General features: G+C 45.5%; 1 protein-coding gene across 1 annotated transcript in view; it reads right to left on the bottom strand.

Moving 5' to 3' along the window:
• Positions 1-27,353, bottom strand: part of ANTXR1 (ANTXR cell adhesion molecule 1) — a 181,156-nt gene that overhangs the window by 47,722 nt on the left and 106,081 nt on the right. Inside the window, exons 15-16 of the mRNA XM_073325259.2 lie at positions 10,849-10,944; positions 7,897-8,064 (exon numbers count right to left, since the gene is read on the bottom strand). Coding sequence (XP_073181360.1) covers positions 7,897-8,064; positions 10,849-10,944 — 264 coding nt within the window. The remainder of the gene's footprint in view (positions 1-7,896; positions 8,065-10,848; positions 10,945-27,353) is intronic.

Genomic DNA, 27,353 nt, shown 5'->3' with positions numbered 1-27,353 from the left:
GGTGACTAACTTCCATTTGTACCTCTGAAAATCTCCCTCAAAACTTACGGGCCGCTTAAATACCTGAAAGGGTGTTTAAAGCATGCGCCATTCTAGTGCAAACTTCCCCACTCTGCCCCTAGCCTTAACTCTCATTTGGATGGGCACCATGTTGGGTTGAGAGGGTCTCCATTGTCCATGCACTCCCTGGAATCTCTGCTGAGGTTGCTGGTGAAATGCTGTATAAATAAAGAAAAGGAGGACTTGTGGCACCTTAGATTTATGCAGGAAATAGCCCAGCTTGATTGTCATGCACATTGTGTAAAGAGTTGTCACTTTGGATGGGCTATCACCAGCAGGAGAGTGAATTTGTGTGGGGGGGTGGAGGGTGAGAAAACCTGGATTTGTGCTGGAAATCACTTTAGATAAGCTATTACCAGCAGGACAGTGGGGTGGGAATAGGTATTGTTTCATATTCTCTGTGTATATATAAAGCCTGCTGCAGTTTCCACGATATGCATCTGAGGAAGTGAGCTGTAGCTCACGAAAGCTTATGCTCTAATAAATTGGTTAGTCTCTAAGGTGCCACAAGTCCTCCTTTTCTTTTTGCGAATACAGACTAACACGGCTGTTACTCTGAAACCTGTATAAATAAAGGAAACCGATCAGATGCATTTATTCATGACATTCCCAACCAGTTCCTCTTTCTCTTCATTAACTGGGATGGAGTAGTGGGTTTGTAAGTAGCGATGGGTTTCCTATTAGCAGAGCCAACTTGGTTCTAACTGCTTCCAGTCTGCTACACAGATCAGCCTGATGGCTGCGTTGTGATATGTGTAAATAACCTGCCTTGGATTCATTAATGGAGCAGAGAATGAAAAATTATTTATCCAACCACCCAACCTCCCCAAGACAGCTTGGTCACAACAATGTGCTATATAGAAATCCATTTAATCTTTCATTTTAACTGTAGATTGCTAACAGAATATCAGGTTACCAAACCTCGTATTCTTGTGTCTTTCTAGCTCTGTCCCTTATGCCAAGACAGTGTCTGTGACTTCTCGCAGCAATCACAAACACCCTTCAAAACCCTGTATTCATGTATCCTCAGTGTCATTCTCCTGGCAGCTATCAGCCTCATGGTGTAGTACTGTTTGAGGCAACAATTAACCTCATTTTGTGGTCTTTCTTTGGCCTTAGCTAAAGAGAAATCTTACGTGCCATTGTAATTTCACATCTAGCTGAAGGATTTCAAGAGGGGAATTAGTTAGGAATAGAGCTCGTTGGAAAATGGATTTTTTTTTAATTTGGCCTTTCAGTTTTCTGACAAAAGTTTTCCACAGGAAGCAGACACTTTGTGCACAGAAAATTAAAAAAATAAAAATCTTTTTCTTAAAACCCCCAATTATCTGTCAAAAACAGTTTCAACAGGACGCTTTCGAGCAGCCCCCAGTTAGAGGCGACAGATTGACATGTGGGAACTCCTGCCTCTGTAGCACATCTGTGCAATCCCAATAAGGCATTCCTCTATTTCTGACTGGAATGAGGCAGTGAGAAAAGACGCAAATACTGTGTTTGTTTGCCAGATGCGTTTAACCAGGCCAGAAAAAGTGTACAGCTATGCACAGCACCATGTGCTCAGAAACATATATTACTGCCCAGGGTTTCCCCACACTGTTGTAATGTTCTTCCTGGCCCTTCTATAAGGGGCCACTGTTCCACTCCAAAAATGAATCCGCTTCCCTGAGATCTGAAGAAGGGTTTTCCTGAGTGCAGCATGTTGGAATTTTTAATTTCCGGCTAAATGGAAGCGCCCAGAAGTATACCTAGCATCTTTATCAAACACGCTCTGCATTTCTGCCAATTGAACCTCTCCAGGCTGAATGCATGACACTGGAATTTTTTGGGTACTGCTACAGAAGGATGTTTGAAGACATCTGCAATAAAATTACAGTCAATCCTGGATGCTGCTTGTGATTAACTGAATAGCTGCCAGCAGTACATATCCAGTACATTTTATCTGTGCACCAGGCAATGTATTTCCAGCGGAACAAATTGCCTTTGAGGATGGTTAAAGACATCCCACTCTTTTTACTAGTTAATTACTTGAGATAGGATTGAACCTCAGACCAAAATACCCCTGGCTTAGACCAGGATCAGACCCATTTGCTATCTGCGTCATTAGGGCAGGAACTTGTTGTCTATTCTACATTTGTACAGCTCCTAACACAATGTGGCCCTGATTGTGGCTGGGGTGGTCTGACATTACTATAATAATAATGGCCTTGAAATGACCTTAACTGTTGTGGGATGAAATTAAATAAAGGGAAACTTAAGCAGGACATCAGAAAAAAAAGTTCTCATAGTCAGAGCCAACGAAGTGTGGAACAGTTTTTCAGGGAAATCAGTGGAAACCCCTTTGCTGGAATCGGGCTACACATGGACTGCACAAACACTCAAGGCTAAAGAGAGAGCCAGTTCAGATGATCTTCTCCTTTGTTGCCTTGCTGGCAACTTTCACAGTAGAACAGGTGGGAACTTTGAATCTCCCCCCCAGCCCCACCCCCAAAAAATGTGGACAAAGAAACAGTTTTCATTTTTGTAAGAATTGTCAGTGGAAAAAATTGACTTTACAAAAAAAGAATCAATTTTTTTTTTAGTTTTTGAAAACCCAAAAAACCTCAAAAATTTCTTCTGAAAACTGAAAGATGTGTAATTTTTGGCTGAAAACATTAAGTTTTCCAAATAAATAAATAAATAAATAACATTTATTTTTGGAGGAAAGAGAACATTTTTTGGTGTGTAGCTGCAGACCTGTATGGGAGCAGAGGGCCAGACTGGAAGCTCAGACAAGCGGAGAGGGCTGGGGTTGTATAAGGACAGCAGGGATCATGAGTCTGGAGAAAGTGGGGCAGACTGGGGTTCAGAACTATGCAAATAATGAATTTTCCAGTTTGCTGCATTTCTCCTTTTCAGCTGGGCAAAGGGATTAGCAAACTGAATCATAGAATCATAGAATATCAGGGTTGGAAGGGACCTCAGGAGGTCATCTAGTCCCACCCCCGGCTCAAAGCAGGACCAATCCCCAACTAAATCATCCCAGCCTGACCTTAAAAACTTCTAAGGAAGGAGATTCCACCACCTCCCTAGGTAACGCATTCCAGTGTTTCACCACCCTCCTAGTGAAAAAGTTTTTCCTAATATCCAATCTAAACCTCCCCCACTGCAACTTGAGACCATTACTCCTCGTTCTGTCATCTGCTACCATTGAGAACAGTCTAGAGCCATCCTCTTCGGAACCCCCTTTCAGGTAGTTGAAAGCAGCTATCAAATCCCCCTCATTCTTCTCTTTCGCAGACTAAACAATCCCAGTTTCCTCAGCCTCGCCTCATAAGTCATGTGTTCCAGTCCCCTAATCATTTTTGTTGCCCTCCGCTGGACGTTTTCCAATTTTTCCACATCCTTCTTGTAGTGTGGGGTCCAAAACTGGACACAGTACTCCAGATGGGGCCTCACCAATGTCGAATAGAGGGGAACGATCACGTCCCTCGATCTGCTGGCAATGCCCCTACATATACATCCCAAAATGCCATTGGCCTTCTTGACAACAACGGCACACAGTTGACTCATATCCAGCTTCTCGTCCACCGTAACCCCAGGTCCTTTTCTGCAGAACTGCTGCCGAGCCATTCAGTCCCTAGTCTGAAGTGGTGCATGGGATTCTTCCGTCCTAAGTGCAGGACTCTGCACTTGTCCTTGTTGAACCTCATCAGATTTCTTTTGGCCCAATCCTCTAATTTGTCTAGGCCCTCTGTATCCTACCCCTACCCTCCAGCATATCTACCTCTCCTTCCAGTTTAGTGTCATCTGCAAACTTGCTGAGGGTGCAATCCACACCATCCTCCAGATCATTTATGAAGATATTGAACAAAACCGGCCCCAGGACCGACCCCTGGGGCACTCCGCTTGATACCGGCTGCCAACTAGACATGGAGCCATTGATCACTACCCGTTGAGCCCGACAATCTAGCCAACTTTCTATCCACCTTATAGTCCATCCATCCAGCCCATACTTCTTTAACTTGCTGGCAAGAATACTGTGGGAGACTGTGTCAAAAGCTTTGCTAAAGTCAAGGAACAACACGTCTACCGCTTTCCCCTCATCCACAGAGCCAGTTATCTCATCATAGAAGGCAATTAGATTAGTCAGGCATGACTTGCCCTTGGTGAATCCATGCTGACTGTTCCTGATCACTTTCCTCTCCTCTAAGTGCTTCAGAATTGATTGCTTGAGGACCTGCTCCATGATTTTTCCAGGGACTGAGGTGAGGCTGACTGGCCTGTAGTTCCCAGGATCCTCCTCCTTCCCTTTTTTAAAGATGGGCACTAAATTAGCCTTTTCCCAGTTGTCCGGGACTTCCCCCGATCGCCATGAGTTTTCAAAGATAATGGCCAATGGCTCTGCAATCACATCCGCCAACTCCTTTAGCACTCTCAGATGCAGCGCATCCGGCTCCATGGACTTGTGCTCATCCAGCTTTTCTAAATAGTCCTGAACCACTTCTTTCTCCACAGAGGGCTGGTCACCTCCACCCCATGCTGTGCTGCGCAGTGCAGTAGTCTGGGAGCTGACCTTGTTCGTGAAGACAGAGGCAAAAAAAGCATTGAGTACATTAGCTTTTTCCACATCCTCTGTCACTAGGTTGCCTCCATCATTCAGGAAGGGGCCCACACTTTCCTTGACTTTCTTCTTGTTGCTAACATACCTGAGGAAACCCTTCTTGTTACTCTTAACATCTCTTGCTAGCTGCAACTCCAGGTGTGATTTGGCCTTCCTGATTTCACTCCTGCATCCCCGAGCAATATTTATATACTCATCCCTGGTCATTTGTCCAATCTTCCACTTCTTGTAAGCCTCTTTTTTGTGTTTAAGATCAGCAAGGATTTCACTGTTAAGTCAAGCTGGTCGCCTGCCATATTTACTATTCTTTCTACACATCGGGATGGTTTGTCCCTGTAACCTCAATAAAGATACTTTAAAATACAGCCAGCTCTCCTGGACTTCTTTCCCCCTCATGTTATTCTCCCAGGGGATCCTGCCCATCAGTTCCCTGAGGGAGTCAAAGTCTGCTTTTCTGAAGTCCAGGGTCCGTATGCTGCTGCTCTCCTTTCTTCCCTGTGTCAGGATCCTGAACTTAACCATCTCATGGTCACTGCCTCCCAGGTTCCCATCCACTTTAGTTTCCCCTACTAATTCTTCCCGGTTTGTGAGCAGCAGGTCAAGAAGAGCTCTGCCCCTAGTTGGTTCCTCCAGCACTTGCACCAGGAAATTGTCCCCTACACTCTCCAAAAACTTCCTGGATTGTCTGTGTTGCTCTCCCAGCAAGTATCAGGGTGATTGAAGTCTCCCATAAGAATCAGGGCCTGTGATCTAGTAACTTCCGTGAGTTGCTAGAAGAAAGCCTCTTCCACTTCATCCCCCTGGTCCGGCGGACTATAGCAGACTCTATATGCACTGTTTTGTGTATAAATGCTTTTTTTTTATATAACTGCTCTAAATGCACTGTTTTGCTTTGCTCCTTGGATTATTTAAGAACATAAAAGAAAGACCATACTGGGTTAGACAAAGGGTCCATCTAGCCCAGTATCCTGTCTTCTGACAGCAGCCAATGCCAGGTGTTCAGAGGGAATGAACAGAACAGGTAATCATCAAATGGATCCATCCATTTAAACTGGATTATACAGCTGATAAATTTTTAAACATCTAAAAGAATGTTTAAGGGGGGAAAATCCATTTGGTACCATCCAAATAAGTAACAACACAAAAGTCTGCTGTCTGACAGCACTTAAAGCCCAGGGTATTTCAAGCTACAATATATCCACTCTCAATGAAGGGCCATCCACCTACTGGACAGTCACTCCTAGAACAGACAATGTGGCAGCAAATGCAAAGGGAAGAAAAACTCCATCAGATAAAGTGACAAAAGCCAGGACATTCAGAGTTAAGGGTGGCGCTTGTGTTAATGTGTGAAGCGAAGGATCACGTGCAAAGGAAGAGAGATGATCACCTCTTAAAGGTGAATTTCCAGCTTAACTTTCCTCCAGCATGGGTCCTGAGATTTGGTTTTGTGTTCTTCTGCTTTATGAGGACTTTTTTCTTCATTATTAGATTGCAACACGTGCATTATTTACCTTCCATCCACTGAGTGAGGAGGTATTTTAAGCAGTGTAATAAAACCAGAGGGAACTGTATGTCTTGTTTAGCTAATGGAGTTGTGTGCACTTCGAGCACTGGGATGAAGGAGTATTTAAGATGAACACCAGGAGACTTTTCCAGTGGGTGAGACCAGTGAGTCTGTGGAATATTCCCCCACACGGAACCGTGGATAGTTGTGTGTTATTTTCAAAGCAGACTGGAAAAAGCACTGAACGATATACTTGAGTTAGCAATCCTGCTTTGGGTGGGCACATGGACTCAATAACCTAAGAGGTCTTTCCTGCCTCTGACTTTTGTGATGATGTGAGAACTCCCCTGCATGACACAATGTGAATTCATTTGTATATGTTCATGTCATCCAGGGAAAAGATTTTGCTCGGAGTAGAGTGGGGTGCTGGAAACTTTTCTTACTATATGGGAAGGGGAGTAGCAGATCATCAAGTTCACAGAAATTGTTCCTTCTTTTCTGCCGAGTTCTTGTGGATTGTGTTCGGGGGAAGTTTTGCATGCAGTTATTCTGTCTGCATAAGTTCTCTTTTGGGGGTAGTCCAGTGAGGGTGTGATGGAGATTAATAACTAGGTAAAGTCTGTTCTACAGATGGGCTCAAGTTGCTCATCGCTGTAGTATCTGAACACCTTCCAGCCATGCTTTAAGCGGCCTGGCTATCCTCTGTCCCCTGTGGTTCGTTCTCTTGCTCACCCCCTTCTGAGGGGGAGAAGTGTGCGTGCAGCGAAGCGGTTTGTTTTGTTCGGGCTTTTTGTGAGTTGGTTTGCAATACGTGCTGCTCTGTGTTTATCTTAGGGAAGGCAGGTCAGACAGCGGCCCCTAGCACTTGGGGCGCAAGGTTGTGAGGTTTGGGACGGTCCTTAGCTCTTGTTGGAGTTTGTTCCACAGTCTTGCACTGCCACAGCCTTGGCATAAACGAGAATCTTGCCCTTAGCTGCCGAGGCTACTCTAAGTCAGCCGGAGAGCGTTTGTAGGGCATTCCCTCCCCAGAGGATGGGCATGATGCCCTGTGGTGTTCCGAGCCCAGCTGACCCAGGGTCATTGGCAGTCATTCACTCTCTGCGCAACAGAATCAGTCTTTAGTTTTCTGGGGGCAGCTCTCCCTTGTGGCATCTGGCAAGAATTGTTTTCTTCTTCACCAGCCTATTTATTAAGTAAGAGTGGGAGAGAGGTTTCTCTCTCTCTCTCTCTGCGCTCAGGAAATGGAAGACCTGCCATTGCAGACTTTGTGGGGGCTTCAGGCATGAACACGGGAGAAAGCACTTTCAAAGGTTTAGCTACGCCACTGCAAGAGTCCAGGGCCCCTTTCCTCAAGTGCCTTCTGGCTGCTCTGTGCCACTCCAAAGCAGTCCTAAAGGCAGCTTAACCAGCCACTTAAGGATCTCCACTGCCTAGTGGAATATTTGGGTAGTGGAGAGATGCTGCAGTGGTTTTTACATTGCAGGTAGCCTGGTGGGAGAAAAGAAGCATGACTGGGGCTCCTTTATATCTAATAACCCCTTGAGGCAAAGGCATCTGGTGCAAGTTAGAACAGCCTTTCGATGGATTCTCAGGTCTGGGACTGGGAACCTAACACAAAGTCACTCTCACTGCTTTAACCTTTGCAAATAAAAACTCTCCATAAGGCTGTATGAGTGTTTAACATGTATCTACTGAAATCATTCCATGGACTATGTACCTGCATAAGACCTACCTTGATTGGCGTGTACCACCTCCGGGGAGAAGAGGACCTGCGCATGCTATTTCCCAGGTTCCTGGGTTCCGGGAATTCATATTCTTGCTCTGGCATCTTCACTCTGGCATTCTTGGCTTTCTCTAGCTTAGCCCCTTCTTCCGTGGAGCCCTTTTCTCCCCAGCGGACCTATCAAGAAAAACATTGGTGGCATCTTAAAATAGCATCTGCTGTTGAATGTAGAGCTGCAACATTTGGATCTGGATCTAGATTTCCCCATTGTTCAGATTCACTGTTGAGAGAGGGACAAGCTGCAAAGTTTGGGTCTACACTGGAGTTTTGGGTGCTGGGATCTGGGGCTTTGGTTCAGTCCCATCTCTCCTGATTGCAGCTGCAAGGAGTTCCCACTCTGCGCATTTTGGCACATGTAGATGCTGGGTTTTCTAGAAATGGAGAAGATCATTTGCCTCAAAGAAGACAATTGTTGTACAGAATCTAGATGTCTTTCCTTACTTAAAACCTGATTCTGAAACCATTAATCAAGTGAAAAGTCCTCATTCATGCATGCAGTCCTACTGGAGTCAACAGGACCAGTTGCTTGAGTTGGGGTTGGTAGAAGCATTAGAAAATGCAATTTCAAAGGGCTAGCTACACCCCTGCGAGAGTCCAAGGTCCCATTCCTTAAGTATATTCTGGATGCTCTGCACTTGCCCAGTGGAACAATGGTTACTAAACCATTGGAACAGCTCACCATGAGATGGGGTAGATTCTCCATCACTAGAAGTCTTTACGTTGAGACTAGATGTCTCTCTAAGGTTACGTCTACACTTACAGATACACTTACACATACTTACAGAGGTATGTAGAGTACAGACACTGCATCCCCAGCTAGAATGGTATAAATAGCAGTGTAGACAGTGAGGCACGGCTTAGGTGAGTGGATTGCCCTAAACAGCTGAACCCCCAGGGTATGCACCCTACACAGCTCTCTGCACACCCAAGCAGGGCCTCCCATGTCTACACAGCTTCTTTTAGCAGTGAAATGTCCTGCTGACTCCCTGCTGCCAGCGCCTTTGTGAAAGACTCCAGCCGTGGGGAAAGGCTCTGGTAGATCCCCGCTGCCGGAGCCTTTCACTGTGATATGCAGCTACACTCGACAGTAACCAGTGTGGACGCAGCCTGCCTTTCAGTGTGGCATGTAGCTACACGTGGAGTGCCTGTACTCTACATGCCCCCATAAGTGTAGACATAGCCTGAAAGATATACTGTAGCTCAACCACAAGTTATGGACGCTATTCTATGGCCTGTGTTATGCAGGAGGTCAGACTAGACAATAGTCCTTCATAATAATAGCCCCATAATGGTCTCTTCTGGCCTTGAGGTCAATGGTCTTCATTCTCATTGCCCTGTATCATGAGTTGTCATTGACACCAGTGCAAAGTGAGCGGCAAATGCTACCATTCTGATTGGATAGCGTTTTCCTCCCCCAATACACTCATTTCGCACTGGCGTTAAATTACTGAAGGGTAACAGAAAACAACAATGCCCTAACATCTGTAGAGCATCAAAGACAAAAGCTCTCAAGGCTCTTTCTCCTTTGTGCTCCATTGAGAAATGAGCAAACGGGAAAGGCAGTGTATTACCCGCCACAACTGAATGTTATGGGCTATTGACAATGTGAGTTTATTAAAAAAAAAAACAACCAACAAATTCCATTTGGGTTTTTATTAAAAATTGATTCCCGACATGCGTCTAACACAGTGCGCTTCCATGGAATTCCCTTCGGTCAGCTCCAGAAGAACCAATACAGTGTTTTATAAAGACAAGGAAAGTACCTTGCACTCCTGCAGACCAAAGTGGCTTAAGGCTTGTCTACACTTAAAATGCTGCAACTGCACCAATGAGGTGCTTCAGTGAAGACACTACCTACACCCATGGGAGGGGTTCTCCCGCCAGTGTAGGTACTCCACCTCCCTGAGAGGCAAGGTTGACAGGATAATTCTCCCATTGGCCTATTGCTGTCTACACAGGGGCTTATTTCACACTTCTGAGCAATGTAGTTATACTGAACTAACTTCCTTATGTAGACCAGGCCTCAGATGTCATACAAGAGGGCACAGAGCCCTGATTCCCAGGCTGCTTCCATGAAATCGCCTCCGTCTTTCAGACCCTACTTCAGGGCTTTCCACAGAAGCCAAATTTTCTCCCTGTGGAGAACTTGGAGTTCTCAGCCTTTTTATGAGGCCCAGGTATTTCTCAGGCTGTCACCTGACCCCAATTAGTTCTGCCTTTTTAGGCTGGGAGGCAGGTCATTATGGTTCAGGGAGGGCTGGTCCCAATTCCTCTCAAAGGAGCCAGTCACAAGAAAGCAAGAGAAAGTGGTATGTTCCCCAGCAGAATGAAATGAAAAAATGCAGAGTTTGGAAAAACTTTCAAGTTTTTCATTTTGAATTTTTGGGAGAGGCGGGGTTTGAAAAAAAAAATCTTGATGAAAATGGAAATTTCCATTTACTAGAAAAGCCATTTTGGGTGGAGAAAAAATCTGATCATCCCTTATGAACAGAAACTAGTCACTGGTAGAGATAAGCAGTCAACAAAACCCAAGAGACCAAACCAAAGCATTCACAGAGCCCACTGAAGAACGATCAGTGACTTACACCAACATTTTCAAAGATGGGTGTCTAAAGTTAGGCTCCTAAACCCATATGTCAGTTGGAATTTTCAAAGGAGAGCCTAAGAAGGGTAGATGCCTAACTCGTATTGAATTTCAATGGGATTCCTGAATAAATGCCCTGATTTCCAGAGGTTCCATATACTTGCTTTGACCTCAGTGGAGTTACTTCCAATTAACGCTGGCATCCCAGACAGAGAGGTCACACCTCCTCTTTGTGTCCCTCTGGGAGAATGGCAGAAGGGTCTTGTGGCTGAGTTTACAAGTGAGTTTTCCAGGTACGTAAGCAAATATTGATTTACCTCCATCCTTTTAATGCCACCAACACCTCGCCCACCATAGTAAGAAGCATCAACCGTTGGCCACTTCTTCTTAGGAAGGCCATCGTCATCTTCTTCCTATCAAACAGAAAGGAGATAGATACATCACGAGGTTGCGTTGTCAGTGGACGCAAATGACATGCATATGGAAATGGATGACTCAGTAAAGTGCAAACAGACTATAAGACCCCTTTACACAGGTGATGTTGAGCCAGCAAAAGCTGTACAGGGGTTAGCTTACTGAAGCTCACTTGAATCCAACTAGCTCTGGTAGCAACAGCAGTGAAAACAGTGCAGCGTGGGCTTCAGTGCAGGTCGTGTAAACCCGGCATGGACCCTGGATATGTGCTCGGCTCACTAGCCTGCACTATGTGATTTTCATTGTTATATTGCCGGCTAGCTGGACTCAAGCCAGCTCATGCATAGCTTTTGCTGTGTAGACACGCCCTAAGTGGCAGAGAGCTGTAAAGGGGTCTAGGTCTTTTAGTGGTTATTTTTCAGGGGATGTGCATTCCTGTGTAGAAGATATCGTTTGGGCAATGAAATAACACCACTTGACAGGTACAATCCTGCCCCAGCAAAACAACGTGTTTTGTTTGAAAGAGAATCTGTCTTGCATCATCTCTGAATTCTGAGAAGTAAATGGGTTGATCCCATAATGTTTTCAAGTTGCAAAATCATTGCTTGAAATTTGGTTGAGATTGCCTTAAAACAGAAGAAAGAAGAAGAAGGAATACTGGGCCAGATCCTGAGGTATGGCCAAAAAGCACTCGGCATAGCTCAGGAAGGAGGCATGAAAGTGGCTTTAAAACATCTTTGCACTCCCCCAATCCTGGGGCCTTCTGGGTGCTGCTCTGGGTCCCTATGCTGGCTGTCAGTGGCAACAAGGAGCAGATCGGGGGACTTATTTCCAATGTTGGTGGAACCCTTCTGCAGCAGATAAGTCTGTTTAGGATTGGTTAGGATGGTGTCCCTAGCTTCGGTTTGCCAGTTGCTGGGAATGGGCGACAGGGGTTGGATCACTTGATGATTCCCTGTTCTGTTCATTCCCTCTGGGGCACCTGGCATTGGCATTGGCATTGGGCTAGATGGACCTTTGGTCTGACCCAGTATGGCTGTTTTTATGTTCTTAAGGGTACATATACCAGAGTGGCCCACTATGCACACTCGATACAAGACAAGTGTCAGCACACTAAGGATCTCAGAGAACAGAAAGGGTAAAAAACTAAGAGGCAAGAGGGATTCACTCTGTTAGGGATTCAAACAACTTGCTTGTCCAAATGGAAATAAAAGATAACTACTGGGGTGTACATACCAAGGAGGGAGAAGCATGCTCTGAAGTGGTTCAAGATGACTTTACCAAGAAGACCAGGATGCAAGTGTGCAAATGTAGGCTGAATATTAGAAGACAGTCCTAATAATGATCTTTGACTTGTGTAATCCACTAGGGAGGCTGCCCTTTAAAGATAGACACAAACACTCTGCTGGCATGACTTCAGTGACTTTACTGGACTTATGCCAGCAGAGAATTCGGCCCACTGGGTAAAAATGGAGATCCTGATCCTGCAAAAGCTTAAGCATATGCTTAGCTTTACACAGTGAGTAGTTCCTTTGAAGTCGGTGGGACTGTTCACTGTTAAAGGGAAACACGGGCAGAATCAAGGTCTAAGTAAAGGCATTAGGATTTGGCCCAGTGAATTCTATTAAAGCGTGGTAAAGTCCCCCTCAAGGTAAGTGACTGAGACTCTATTGCCTTAATTCTTTAAAAACGAACTGGAGAAAGCCCTAGAAGGGTGACGCCTCAGGGGGTTGCAAGGTTATTACATGGGGGTCACGAGCTGTCAGCCTCCATCCCCAAACCCTGCTTTGCCTCCAGCATTTATAATGGTGTTAAATATGAAAATATGTTTTTAATTTATAAGGGTCTTAGGGTCACATTCAGAGGCTTGTGGTGTGAAAAGGCTCACCAATACAAAAGTTTGAGAACCCCGATGTAGTAGGTGACAATCCTGCACTGGTCCCCAGGCAATGCACTAAATGACCCTCATGGTATGTAATTTCCATGATTCTCAAACTGGGCTGTGAATTGGCAAAGCAGGAAAGCAAAGCTGGTTAGAAAAGGGTGCATTTTCCATGAAAACATTTCTCTCTTTTATTTCTAAATTGTTCACAAGAATTTCCCAGGGTTTTGATCAAAAACCAAAAACTCTTCAGCTTTCAAAAATCAAAAACCAAGAAAAAAACATTTTTAAACTAAAAAAAACCCCAGTCCAACATTTTTAGTTTTTCATTGAAAAAACAGAAAATTTAAAAGGAAACTAAATTTTTTATTTCCAAACACAGGCATTCTTTTGTCAATTTTGTTTTTCAGTTGAAAAATTTTGACCTGTTCTAAAGAAAAGCTAATGATTAACTAAGAACTGCAAGTTTCTTCTTTGCTGAAGCCTCTCTCTCTTTGCTGAAACATAAGAACTTAATATCTCTGCATGAATTTTTCCATGAGGATTTTTATTTTTTCAAATTGGGATCAAAGCCATCCAAATATTTTCCTTCAGCATCTTTCTTTCTTTCTTTCAGCACAAACTGGACTTCTCACAACAGGAAATGCCAAGACTTAAGAAATCTTCCCCGCAAGCCCCTTATTAGCTCTGAGAGTCTTTTCAGACCTTGAAAGGAGGCGTGTCTGTCAAAACAACAACAAAAATATCACCCTTTTCTCCCTCCCCCCCGAAAGGCTACAGCATAGGCTTGGAAAGTAAGAGTCACAAGCCCACTGCAGGATGGGGCTGTTTACATGATTCGTAGGCACAGACAATTTTGCAACACAAGCACGGAAAACACCCTTGATGTGCTTCAGACTTGGACAGAAATTCAAAAGGACATATGCGTAGCTAAAACAAAGGAAGCACAAATATACAGAGAAAGGCAGATGGATCACAGGTCTGGGCCCATTAGTATCACTGTCCCTATTTTACAATCTGAGGTACAGCAGAGCACGGATCAGCATTCACGTCGCACTGCACTGGGCCAGAAAAGCTAATGAGTCAACCAGCAGACCAAATTCAGTGGTGAATCCTGGTCACATGCCCCCTGAGGCATGTTGTGCATACGCTAAGAAGAATCTGAAGCACAGAGGGGTGACTTCCATAGATTCAGAGGCCAGAAGGGGATAGCTCAGGGGTTTGAGCATTGGCCTGCTAAACCCAGGGCTGCTAGTTCAATCCTTGAGGGGGCCATTTAGGGATCTGGGGCAAAAATCGGGGATTGGTCCTGCTTTGAGCAGGGGGTTGGACTAGATGACCTCCTGTGTGGTCCCTTCCAACCCTGATATTCTATGATTGCGATCATCTGGTCTCACCTCCTGTATAGCACAGGCCATAAATAAGCTCAGACAGCAAGTTGATGGCAGAGTCACAAATAGAGCCCAAAGGTCAGGAGTCCCACTGCCATGCTTTAGCCCCCCCATCCATCCTTCTCAGTTAATAATGCCAAAAACTGAAGTCCTTGCTCAGTCATGAGTCAGTCCTTGTTCAGACCACCCTTCCACTGATGGTAACGGGAATTTTTCTTGTGTAAGAACTGAGTCAGAGCTGAGTAAGGATTTTCAGGCTTTGGCCCAGCAGCAATAGGAAAACGGGAACCCTGAAAATCCATGTGCGTTTCAGGAAGTTGGAAAGCGACTGTTTAAAAGTTGGCATCTTTCCACCCCAAATATCTGCTTTAGATGGAACTGGAGTTAAATTAAATATAAAAGAAGACACTGACACAGATACATTTTTGGAGCCAGAGATCCAGCTCCAGGTGACAAAAAAATCAAGATCTTTGTCTCATATTTTGTACTCGGCTCCACGTTCTTCAACCCTGACCTGAGAGAACCTTATTTGTGGTTGACATAAGGATAATTCAAGCTCCCCTAGGGACATCTGAACTATGTAGGGCAAGAATTCAAACTGAATTTGAACAGATATGAAAACGCTTGGACACCTTCCCCTCTTCCCTGCCTTAATAATTATTTTCACAGTGGCCTCTGCACTGCGGGAGCCCCACCAGAATAACATTTATGCACCACTTTCCACGTTCAAGGCACTGTATAGCCATTGACAACCCCCTCCCCCCCGCCCCACATGGCTGGGCATTATTATCCCCATTTTACAGCAGAGGAAACTGAGGCACAGAGTGGCAAAATATGGGTAGTGGAAGGCCAATAGCGGAGCCTGGATTAGAACTCACTGTCTCCTCCTTCCCAATGTCTTCCAGTCACGTTGCCTCTTTCCCCTCAAAGCACCAAATTGCCTTGAGAAAGGCTGTTCTCATGGGAGTGCTGGTGTGACCAGAAGAGGGCAGCCCTACCAATCCGGTGAGACAACCTGTTCTCAGGAGACTTTTTGCTCAATTTTGCAGACTCCAACAGTTGGCATAAGATTCTCCTCAGCAACCAAGACCAAGCTGGCAAGCCCTGGATGGGTGGAGCTCCCACTGGCTCTGGGGAGTAGTTCTGCGGGCAGAGGGCTCCCATGCTCTTGCGTTTACCTGCCCTAGCAGTCCACAGTGGGAATTCTGTCCTGTGCTCTGGGAACAAAGGGGCAGTGAGACACCCTAAGGAAATAGCCCTGACTCCAAGGGTCTCTCCAGCACATGGAAAGATAGCCTCGCTGTGTTTGCAGTCCCTCGGCAGGAGGCATGCTAGGGGCCATATGGGGCAGGAAGAGGCATGTGTGAATTGTAGGAATGCCAGGTGCTCAGTTTTTAACCGGAAAGTCCATTGAAAAGGGGACCTGGCAGTGTCCGGTCAGATGTACTGCCAGACACCAAAAGCCCAGTTACTGTGGGGCAGGGGGAGGTGCCGGGTCATTAACCCACGCCAGCCCCTGCTCACCTTGGGTTGCTTCCTACCTGCAGGCAGGCTCCTTGTCAGGCTGTAGCAGCTCCTGTCCCAGCCCCGAGCAAAGGGAGCCTAGCTGGGGTGGGGAGGGAGGTGGAGATGATCCAGTGAGCAAAGAGGGGAGGGATGGAGAGGAGCAAGCGATGGGGGTGGGGCCTTGGGAGAAGAGGCGGAGCAACAGGCGGGGCCTATGGAAGAGGCACAGCAGGGGAGGGGCCTTGAGGGGAAAAGGCGGGGCAGGGTCAGGGCCTTGAGGGGGTCCAGTTACCAGCAATTGGAAAGGTGGCAACCCTAGTGAGTAGTCCTTTGCACTCACTATTCCCCAGTTGCCACAAGTACCACAGAAATGATGCCCTAACCAGTGCTGGGGGCCAAACTGAAGCCCAGCTGCCCCAAGATGGGTAAGGCACAAGCCCAGTGCTGGGATGACTCTCCTGAGGTTCACTCCTGACCAGGGTTCAGGTCTGCTCGCTCTTTGCTGTCTGTGCTCTGGCTGCCAGCCTGTGCAACGCAGATGGTGACTTTCAACTCCATCACTTGCTGCCCGCTGTAGTTTCCCGTGCATGAACATAACTGCTGTTTGGAAACAGAGAATTTCTCCTGAAATTAAATCTGAAAATTCAGGATTTTTTTATAGCAAATGAAACAAATATATTTGTTACAGAATTAGCTCAGGAGAAATTCTTTGTTTGTAATATTATATATTTCAGCCAGGCCAGCTGGCTCTGGACAAATGGATTTATGTTGCTGAGGGCAGAATGAAACAATCATGGAACATGTGGTGCCTATTAACTTAGCTGGATGCCATATTTCTCAGTTACCTGGCTGTCTTGAGAAAGATCAGAAACACTTAAGATTAAAGGCTGAGTAAGAGATTCGTGCTTGTTTTAGCTTATTTTTTATAGGCTGTCTCTTCATGTCACTATAAAAAAAAAATTGCTGACCGACCGGCAGCTTCCGCCACTCAAGTGTTCTCCTTAACCTAAAGTAAACCCAAAGCATTCAACTTTCCGTCCCTTCAGCTCTACTGTTTGGGCTTCTTAGATCTCCTAAACTAAGACAAGTCGGGATAGGTCAACAATTGGATGGGAGACCATTAGGGAAAAGCAAGGTATCACATGAAGTAATATCAGTGATTTACAAGGGAGCACTCTTCTCTGTAAAATCAAAGGGGTCCTGCTTTGATCTAGCTAGCTCAATAACAACAGCAGTGAAGCCATGGCAGCATGAGCTAGCCACCTGCTGGACATACCCAGGGACCTGGATGGGCTTGTCACAGCTTCACTGCTATTGCTATTCGATCTAGTTAGTTCAGAGCTAGTTCAGGTATGTCTACATGTGCTGCAGTCACATCTCTGATGGCAGGTAGACAGACCCCTAGTATTCTTATTTGTATTTGCCGTATTAGAGTAACACGTAGAGGCCCCGGCTGAGATCAGGACCTCACTGTGCTGGGCACTACAAACACACAATAGGAAGAGACAGTACCAGATCTGAACAGGTATGACAGACAAAGGAAACGCTATTATCCCCATTTGACAGATGAGACACTATGGTACAGAGAGATTAAAAGACTTGCCCAAGGTCATGCAGGTAATTCTGTGGCAGAGCCAGAAATTGAATCCAGACCCCTGGATTATATAGTCCACTGCCTTAACTGTAAAGTCATGTTACCTCTCTTTCAACCAATGCCCCCTTGTGGTGAGAAGTGTGTTGTGCTGCTGGAGATGCCGTCTCTAGCTGAGATATGAAGACGGTGGTCTTTGACATGTGAGTTCATTATAAATCCCATAGCACTTTCTATGACGTGTAGCCAATCATTTTAATTTATTATTTATTGTGTGATGTTACGATTAATTAACATGTTATATTATATATATTCATTGTATGTTAAATAGAGTTAATGTGTAGAATTATAGAAGTTGATCAGTATTTAGAGGGAATTATGTACTAGATATAAGTAAGACAAGCTGAAATGCAAGAACCTGTAGGCTGAGGCCTGCAAAATTTTAGCTTAGCTATTTTAGGCCTTGGAGATAAGAAATGCTGACGTAAATAAATGCCCGAGGAATAACCCAGTGCCTTAAGATTATGGGAAAAGATATACCAAGTGGTAATATTGCAAAAATGTAGTCAGAAGATTAATTTTAAATGATAAAAATGCTGTAAAAGCGCATTTGTCTCCAACATGTGTCTTAACCACAGGATACAGGTGGGGCGTCAATGTTAATGAGAATAAAGAGAACCTACACAGCCTGTAGAATTCGGGGTTCTTTATGTTTCTGGGGACACAGACCAAAAAGAAAAGAGAGGGCTGATGCTTTCATGTACACGCGCAGCATGGAGGTATAGACAGAATCACATTATAAAACAAGGTTTCAGAGTAACAGCCGTGTTAGTCTGTATTCGCAAAAAGAAAAGGAGGACTTGTGGCACCTTAGAGACTGACCAATTTATTGGAGCATAAGCTTTCGTGAGCTACAGCTCACTTCATCGGATGCATCCAATGAAGTGAGCTGTAGCTCACGAAAGCTTATGCTCCACAAGTACTCCTTTTCTTATTATAAAAAAAGGTACCCAGAGCCAGAAAATTAAGCTTCCTATGGGAAAACTCCAGCAGGGACTATCCCTGTATTGATGATCAATCCATGAGAGAGCCATCAGACTCTAACACCACCTCGGAGGATGTCAGTATGTCTGTAGTTCTAACTGGTGCATGGATATATTTAGGAGTTGTGTATGCTGTGACATTCATAACTTTGTTGGCAACTTCAAGGGGGAGCTGACTTCTTGCTATCCCCTGCTTTAATCAGGTTTGCCGCACCGGTCCGCCATTCTGCCTATATGTTTCAAATTCAGTTTGGCTATTTAAATCCTCACCTTCCCTGCATAAAACCCACTTCTCCCCTGCTTCCAAAGACGCCCAATCGATTTTCTTTTACACGTCTTGCTTCCTTCTCTTTCCTGGAAAGTTCCTTTCCCTCCCACTCTGCAACCCCCGGTCACTAGTGAGGGGGCTGAACGAAATGTGCAGGTGCACAACTGGCCCCTGGCTTTTTTCAGAAATACATTTCCTGCTTGGGTGTCTGCAAAAAATTCAGAGCAGAGTCTTGGGGTCTATTTTACCATCTCTCAACAAGCCCTTTCAGGAAGAGAGAGGAAACGAACAGGAAAAGGTCAATAAACACTGATAAATGCTGGTGCCAACAGTTTTGTGGAGGAGCCACTACCAGCTATTCTCTGGCTCCAGGAATGCGCAAGCAAGTGCCTGGGAGATGGTTTGGGGCAGAGCAAAGCAGTTCAAGGGGGAGAGATGAACAGAAGCTTTCATCTGATGGCTCAACAGAGGCCTCCATGTAGTGAGTTAAATTCCTCCAAGAAGAGGACATAGGAGCCTGCGTGGTTTGCAAGCAGACTTCCCTTGACAGTGATAATCATCACCTTCAGCCTGTCATAAATGTGCTGCTGAATGCGCCTTTCTTTCCAGGACTTTCTTGTGTGTGTTTGTTTTGGTGAATGTGGGTAAGACGACAACAGACGTAAGCATTATCCAATTACGGGCTGGCTGGTGGCTTGGCCCTGGTGCCGTGCCGGGAATGACCTTACGGCTCGGGTGAAAAGGCTGATACAGCGTGGAAAGAACAGGTCGGAGCTCTGGGGAGAGGGTGCATACTGTGGCAGTCTTTCTGGTTCTCTTTCCTGAGTGTCGTAATGACAGTGCCTGAACGCCTTGGGGAGAGAAGGTGTCACAATGGTGGGGAAAAATTAGCTCCAAAACCAAATGCCAGAAGTACATCATAACATCTCTCCTTCGGAGGGAGTTGCAGTCAAGTCCAATAGCCAGGTGTTCATCCACTAGGAATAGCTGGAGCCTTCTTACCAGCTGGAGTGGAAGCATGTGTGTTTTTAATCCACCAAGGCCAGCAAAGAGTCTGGCATACCCGCACGAGTGCATTCAACCTTAACTGCTGAAGGGCATATACTCCAATCAGAGGGCGATCGGGTGCTTACTAGCTCTTCAAGCCTTTTCGCTCTTCTGATTGGCATTACTTGGATCTTTGTCATTTAAACCATCTGTCCTTCATCCAGGCCCCCCTGTGCTCTGTACTATCCGGGGGACAGCATTGGTGATCTTGAGGTAAATCAATCAGAAATCTTGAGCTGATAAAAGTCTTCCTTCGCCAACAGCGAGGGTGTCTCCAATCTGCCTCAGACGTCCTTTCAAATAAAACCTTGGGCAGATTTCTGAAAGCACTGCTGCTCGTTCTTCATTGTTGCAGTATAATGTGTTGTCCTTGCAATGCAAAGCCATCTGGCCTCAGCTTTTAAATCTGCTGATGCAAGAATTCCTCTTGTCTTATTTTTGCCAAGAGTTTGGGGGGAAAAATTCTTACTGTAAATGTAATGCTGCCACTTAAGGAATTAGCATTGTTACATGCTGGAGATGAGTGGTTACCAGGTTTTCTATGGGGGAGAGAGCTATCTACAGCATGCTAAAAACATCAGATTTCACTAGGCTGAATCCATCTTCCATTTATTTTTAGAAAAACAGAGAGAAGGGGGCCCGATCCCCTCTGCAGGCAATGTGTTGCTTCCAGTGGCCGTCCCCCTTTCAGGATTGGGCTCAATAATGGTAATGGTGTCCAATAAAATATACTTTGTCAGAATGTTTGCCTTCTTTTCTGGGCCTGATCCTGGGAATTGCTGAGCACAGCCTCAATTTCCACTAATTTTCTAAAGGTTTCTAAAGAAGTTTTCAGATTCTGAACTTTAAAAGATTTATGTCAATTATATTCCAAGATAGAGGGCACTGGTTCTCTTTAACATTAAGGCAATGTAAAGGTGGTGTAAAGGGGGCCCAAGGTGGGAGGAAACTATATTTAAGGCTGCTTTATGCTGCTAAAGTGATGTAAAGTGGTCTTAGGGTAAATGAGAATCAGGTTTACAGAATTCTACGCCCTGGAGGAAAGTGCTGTCTGATCAAAGGCATTTTCCAACATAAGAATGACACTCACAATATGGATACCCTTTTTAGTGCCCAAAACCCCAGCACCTAGAATCATAGAATCATAGAATATCAGGGTTGGAAGGGACCCCAGAAGGTCATCTAGTCCAACCCCCTGCTCAAAGCAGGACCAATTCCCAGTTAAATCATCCCAGCCAGGGCTTTGTCAAGCCTGACCTTAAAAACCTCTAAGGAAGGAGATTCTACCACCTCCCTAGGTAACGCATTCCAGTGTTTCACCACCCTCTTAGTGAAAAAGTTTTTCCTAATATCCAATCTAAACCTCCCCCACTGCAACTTGAGACCATTACTCCTCGTTCTGTCATCTGCTACCATTGAGAACAGTCTCGAGCCATCCTCTTTGGAACCCCCTTTCAGGTAGTTGAAAGCAGCTATCAAATCCCCCCTCATTCTTCTCTTCTGCAGGCTAAACAATCCCAGCTCCCTCAGCCTCTCCTCATAACTCATGTGTTCCAGTCCCCTAATCATTTTTGTTGCCCTTCGCTGGACTCTCTCCAATTTATCCACATCCTTCTTGAAGTGTGGGGCCCAAAACTGGACACAGTACTCCAGATGAGGCCTCACCAATGTCGAATAGAGGGGAACGATCACGTCCCTCGATCTGCTCGCTATGCCCCTACTTATACATCCCAAAATGCCATTGGCCTTCTTGGCAACAAGGGCACACTGCTGACTCATATCCAGCTTCTCGTCCACTGTCACCCCTAGGTCCTTTTCTGCAGAACTGCTGCCTAGCCATTCGGTCCCTAGTCTGTAGCTGTGCATTGGGTTCTTCCGTCCTAAGTGCAGGACCCTGCACTTATCCTTATTGAACCTCATCAGATTCCTTTTGGCCCAATCTTCCAATTGGTCTAGGTCCTTCTGTATCCTATCCCTCCCCTCCAGCGTATCTACCACTCCTCCCAGTTTAGTATCATCCGCAAATTTGCTGAGAGTGCAATCCACACCATCCTCCAGATCATTTATGAAGATATTGAATAAAACCGGCCCCAGGACCGACCCTTGGGGCACTCCACTTGATACCGGCTGCCAACTAGACATGGAGCCATTGATCACTACCCGTTGAGCCCGACAATTTAGCCAGCTTTCTACCCACCTTATAGTGCATTCATCCAGCCCATACTTCCTTAACTTGCTGACAAGAATACTATGGGAGACCGTGTCAAAAGCTTTGCTAAAGTCAAGAAACAATACATCCACTGCTTTCCCTTCATCCACAGAACCAGTAATCTCATCATAAAAGGCGATTAGATTAGTCAGGCATGACCTTCCCTTGGTGAATCCATGCTGGCTGTTCCTGATCACTTTCCTCTCATGCAAGTGCTTCAGGATTGATTCTTTGAGGACCTGCTCCATGATTTTTCCAGGGACTGAGGTGAGGCTGACTGGCCTGTAGTTCCCAGGATCTTCCTTCTTCCCTTTTTTAAAGATTGGCACTACATTAGCCTTTTTCCAGTCATCCGGGACTTCCCCGGTTCGCCACGAGTTTTCAAAGATAATGGCCAGTGGCTCTGCAATCACAGCCGCCAATTCCTTCAGCACTCTCGGATGCAACTCGTCCGGCCCCATGGACTTGTGCACGTCCAGCTTTTCTAAATAGTCCCTAACCGCCTCTATCTCCACCTAAACACTTATGCCCCACAAGACCTGCCCTAAATCATGGAGTCATATTTGGTTCTGTCTACACTGCAGCTGGGAGCGAGCCTCCCACCCCAGGCAGACAGACTCACACTAGCTCCGCTCAAGCCAGTATGCTAAAAACAGCAGCATGGACGTGGTGGCATGGGCTAGCCACCCAAGTGTTGGCTGGGCTTGTAGTCGGGCATGCCATAATGTACACACTGCTACTTTTAGCAGGCTAACTCGAACAGAGCTAGTGCATGTCTGTCTATCCACACTGGGAAGCATGCTCTCAGCTGCAGTGTGGACATAGCCTGTAAGGGACCACCAGATCAACACATGGTAAATTGTGACAGAGCCAGGAATAAAACCCCTGGAGTCAAATCCTCCACTTGTGTAGTGTGAATAGAGCTGCTCCAGGTTACACCAGCTGAGGATCTGGCTCCTGGAGTCTTTGACTCCCAGAACACTGCAATCATTACTAGACTGCAAGCCAGATCAAATCATCTTCCATCATGACAACTCCCAGCCCAACAGTGCCTCACGCACCTGCATAAATAAAATAAAGATGGGGAAACCGCATTGTTTTTTGGTACATCTCTTTGTCTGGTGCACAGACCCACATTAGCTGTATCTTTGCATTTAAAGTAATTGCAGGATTTGAAACACTAAACATCAGAATGTCTTTCTTCTTAATCTCAGCAGCTCTTTGAAGTTGCTGAGTTATGTTGCGTGCTTCTCTGCCAGAGCACGTTGAGAGATGCTGCGTGCACAATGGCCATTATGTGCTCTTTAGACCAGGAAGCCAAAAATTCATAGTAGCAAAATTAAAAAGTATCCAGCGCTAACACTTCCTGTTGGGTCCCACCAATCACTCAACTATGTGAGAATATATCCTCTCCGTCAACAGTCACTTGTGTGGAGAAATCGGGTTACTCAGACCTTTGCTGGACAATACTGATTGCAGGGTTACAAGTTCTGTAGGTTATGTCTGCAAACCAGCTCTGAATTTAAACCAGACAGCAATTGCTTTGAAAGCTTTGGATAACACTGAATGCATCCCTGGAATTCTCTTTGGTTTGGGATGGTTGAAAGTGTGACAGATTGACAATATCCCAAACAAACCTTATGAAATTAAGATAAATTTTACTGAATGATGTTAAACCTTATTGAATTAGGGTTAACACCTTTGGAATTCATTGTATTACAAATGCAAATATTTATGTGCGCCTGTGAAATTGTATTGAACTGCTTTACCAGAAAGACAAGATTAATTCAATCTCTGGAAGGTCAAAGGAAGTTTAAAGGTCTTTTTGGAACGCTACAGTGTGAAGTGGATTTCCTTAGGAAATACCTTGAAGTGAGGGGAATGCAAATTCTCCCGCTCTGAAGCCAACCCTTTGGAGATATTCCCTGAGGTGAGAGATCTTTTCATAGAATCATACAATCATAGAATCATAGAATATCAGGGTTGGAAGGGACCTCAGGAGGTCATCTAGTCCAATCCCCTGCTCAAAGCAGGACCAATCCCCAGCTAAATCATCCCAGCCAGAGCTTTGTCAAGCCTGACCTTAAAAACTTCTAAGGAAGGAGATTCCACCACCTCCCTAGGTAACGCATTCCAGTGTTTCACCACCCTCCTAGTGAAAAAGTTTTTCCTAATATCCAACCTAAACCTCCCCCACTGCAACTTGAGACCGTTACTCCTTGTTCTGTCATCTGCTACCATTGAGAACAGTCTAGATCCATCCTCTTTGGAACCCCCTTTCAGGTAGTTGAAAGCAGCTATCAAATCCCCCCTCATTCTTCTCTTCCGCAGACTAAACAATCCCAGTTCCCTCAGCCTCGCCTCATAAGTCATGTGTTCCAGTCCCCTAATCATTTTTGTTGTCCTCCACTGGACTCTTTCCAGTTTTTCCACATCCTTCTTGTCCAAAACTGGACACAGTACTCCAGATGAGGCCTCACCAATGTCCAATAGAGGGAAAACGATCACGTCCCTCGATCTGCTAGCAATGCCCCTACTTATATATCCCAAAATGCCATTGGCCTTCTTGGCAACAACGGCACACTGTTGACTCATATCCAGCTTTTCGTCCACTAACTCCTAGGTCTTTTTCTGCAGAACTGCTGCCGAGCCATTCGGTCCCTAGTCTGTAGCGTGCATGGGATTCTTCCATCCTAAGTGCAGGACTCTGCACTTGTCCTTGTTGAACCTCATCAGTTTTCTTTTGGCCCAATCCTCTAATTTCTCTAGGTTCCTCTGTATCCTATCCCTACCCTCCAGTGTATCTACCTCTCCTCCCAGTTTAGTGTCATCTGCAAACTTGCTGAGGGTGCAATCCACACCATCCTCCAGATCATTTATGAAGATATTGAACAAAACCAGCCCCAGGACAGACCCTTGGGGCACTCTGCTTGATACCGACTGCCAACTAGACATGGAGCCATTGATCACTACCTGTCGAGCCCGACAATCTAGCCAACTTTCTGTCCACCTTATAGTCCATTCATCCAGCCCATACTTCTTTAACTTGCTGACAAGAATACTGTGGGAGACCTTGTCAAAAGCTTTGCTAAAGTCAAGGAACAACACGTCCACCGCTTTCCCCTCATCCACAGAGCCAGTTATCTCGTCATAGAAGACAATTAGATTAGTCAGGCATGACTTGCCCTTGGTGTTGTTGACTGTTCCTGATCCATGTTGACTGTTCCTGATCACTTTCCTCTCCTCTAAGTGCTTCAGAATTGATTCCTTGAGGACCTGCTCCATGATTTTTCCAGGGACTGAGGTGAGGCTGACTGGCCTGTAGTTCCCAGGATCCTCCTTCTTCCCTTTTTAAAAGATGGGCACTACATTAGCCTTTTGTATACTAACTACCTGCTTTGGGAAACTCCAGTTCAAAGACCCTGAACTGTATAAAAAGGGAACTGAGCATGTTATGAGGGGGCTTGTTCTGAGCTGCAGCTTTGACGAACTTGTAACCACAAGGATTCCTTTAGGGTGGGGTATTAAAAGACTGCACTTGCCAGAACCCATGCGAGAGCTGGGATGAACTCTGGTAAGTTTATTAGCATACGTGTGGGTTCTTTTATGGATTGTAATATGTTTTCTCTGGAATGTTTTTTATCTTATGCATAAAGTAGGCTTGCTTAGAAAGAACTGTGTGGTAAACTGTAGAAATTACAATGTTATCCGTCTCTAAAGAGAAAGCAAGCAGGTGTCCTAGGGCAACCTGCCTGTGCCGGGAATAACATAGTGAAGGGAGGGAACTGTCCTGCTTGGGAATACTCCAATCAGAAGGGAGAGTGACATATGTCTCCACCCAAAGGGGCAACATCTGGGGAGCTGAAAGCCAAGACTGGGGGACCCTTGCTGAATCACTGAAGGGAAATACAGCTGCAGTTGCCCTGAGCTGTGACAAAAAGTTCTTTGGACACATTTCCCCCGCAAGGATTCTCTTCAGTGCTGCTAGCCGCTCAGCTGTTCATGCTTCTAGTGACTGACATGCTGTATGAGTCCCATTGTGTCAGTAAGAAAACAGATAAGCTGCAGATACAGGTTTAGGTAACAACAGGAGCACATTTATTCAGGCACAGTGTAGCACCCTACCCCTGGCTGGGTATTCAGCAGTAGGGCCAGAGCCTGGGACTTCTGGATGTAAAAAGCATGAAAAGCATAAAAAGTAAAGCCACCCCTATTCAGGAATGCTGTAGCAAGCTCATCAGCCTCTACCTATGGCTCAGCCACCCACTGAGCGTGCGTGGATTACCAATAGGCGGCGTACCTTAAAGGGTCCCTTACAATATGTGCTAACTACTTATGCCAAACAATCTGTTCCACCCTGCATTTTGCATTTGGGAGTTCATTTCCCGGACCTGAAGAAGAGCTCTGTGTGGCTCGAAAGCTTGTCTCTCTCACCGACGGCTGTTGGTCCAATAAAAGATATTCCCTCACCTTCCTTGTCTCTCTATGGGTTACCGAGACAGTCCCAATGGAAGAGACTCCAAGCCCAGATCCTCAAAGGTCTCAATAGGCGCTAGATACCTTTGGCTATCTGGGCCTCCCCGATAGAGCATGGTGAAACTGTCTGTGTAATCACAGTGCACACAGGTAGGTGATAGTGAGGCCAGGTTTTCAGAGAGAAAAGCCGCCCCAAGTTTTATGTACAAGTTCCCTACACCTTCCAAGGTGCTGACGGTGTGCTTAGTCTCAGGCTTAACAAATGCTAACAACAAACACAACATTAGAAGAAAAAAAAATCTCCAGTGAAAATAACAGGAGAAGGAAAAACTCTCTTAGCAAAGGGCTCCAATCCTGCAAGGCCTCCTCCATGTTTGCTCTGTGCATGGAGGGCTGGCAGGATCAGGGAAAAATATAACTTGGGGAAAAGGCATCTTCACAGCAGTTTAATTAATCTCTTGTTCTTTAGTTCAGCTTCTGCCAAGAGAGACTGGCCAATAGAACCAAACAGAACCTGAAGCAAATGCTGCTTTATCTGCAAAACACTCCCAGGATTACCAAATGCCTCCTTATGTGCAAGACGTACATCCCCCCATTACACCAAGATGTAATTTCCCTTCCCAGTGTTTGAGCAGAGAGCTAGCATTCCAGCCTGATGTATTTTAAGTGATTTCAGCTATTGAATCCCTTGACTTGGAGGCATGTGCAGTGCAGAGCAGATGAGCCACATGCAATTTCAAGTTAATACTTTTCCCTTTCCTTCTGAAGCTGGAAACTGACAAAGTTGTTGAGTTTACTTCGGGCCCAACAACAGACAGAGCTGATTAGGAAAGTATGTCAAATGGTTGCAAAGAGAGGCACGGATTGAAAACGGCGTTATGAGAGATGAGCATTCTGATCTGCAGGCTTATTCAAATCCAAACTTTCCTGGACTTTGGGAGTGTTATGACTTGGGTTTCTGCTTCAGAGCTACAAAGTCTCAGGTTCCGTTCCTG

The sequence above is a fragment of the Lepidochelys kempii genome, chromosome 26 (assembly GCF_965140285.1).
Source record: "Lepidochelys kempii isolate rLepKem1 chromosome 26, rLepKem1.hap1, whole genome shotgun sequence".
Lineage (NCBI taxonomy): Eukaryota > Metazoa > Chordata > Testudines > Cheloniidae > Lepidochelys > Lepidochelys kempii.
This window is presented reverse-complemented; position numbering and strand designations above follow the sequence as displayed.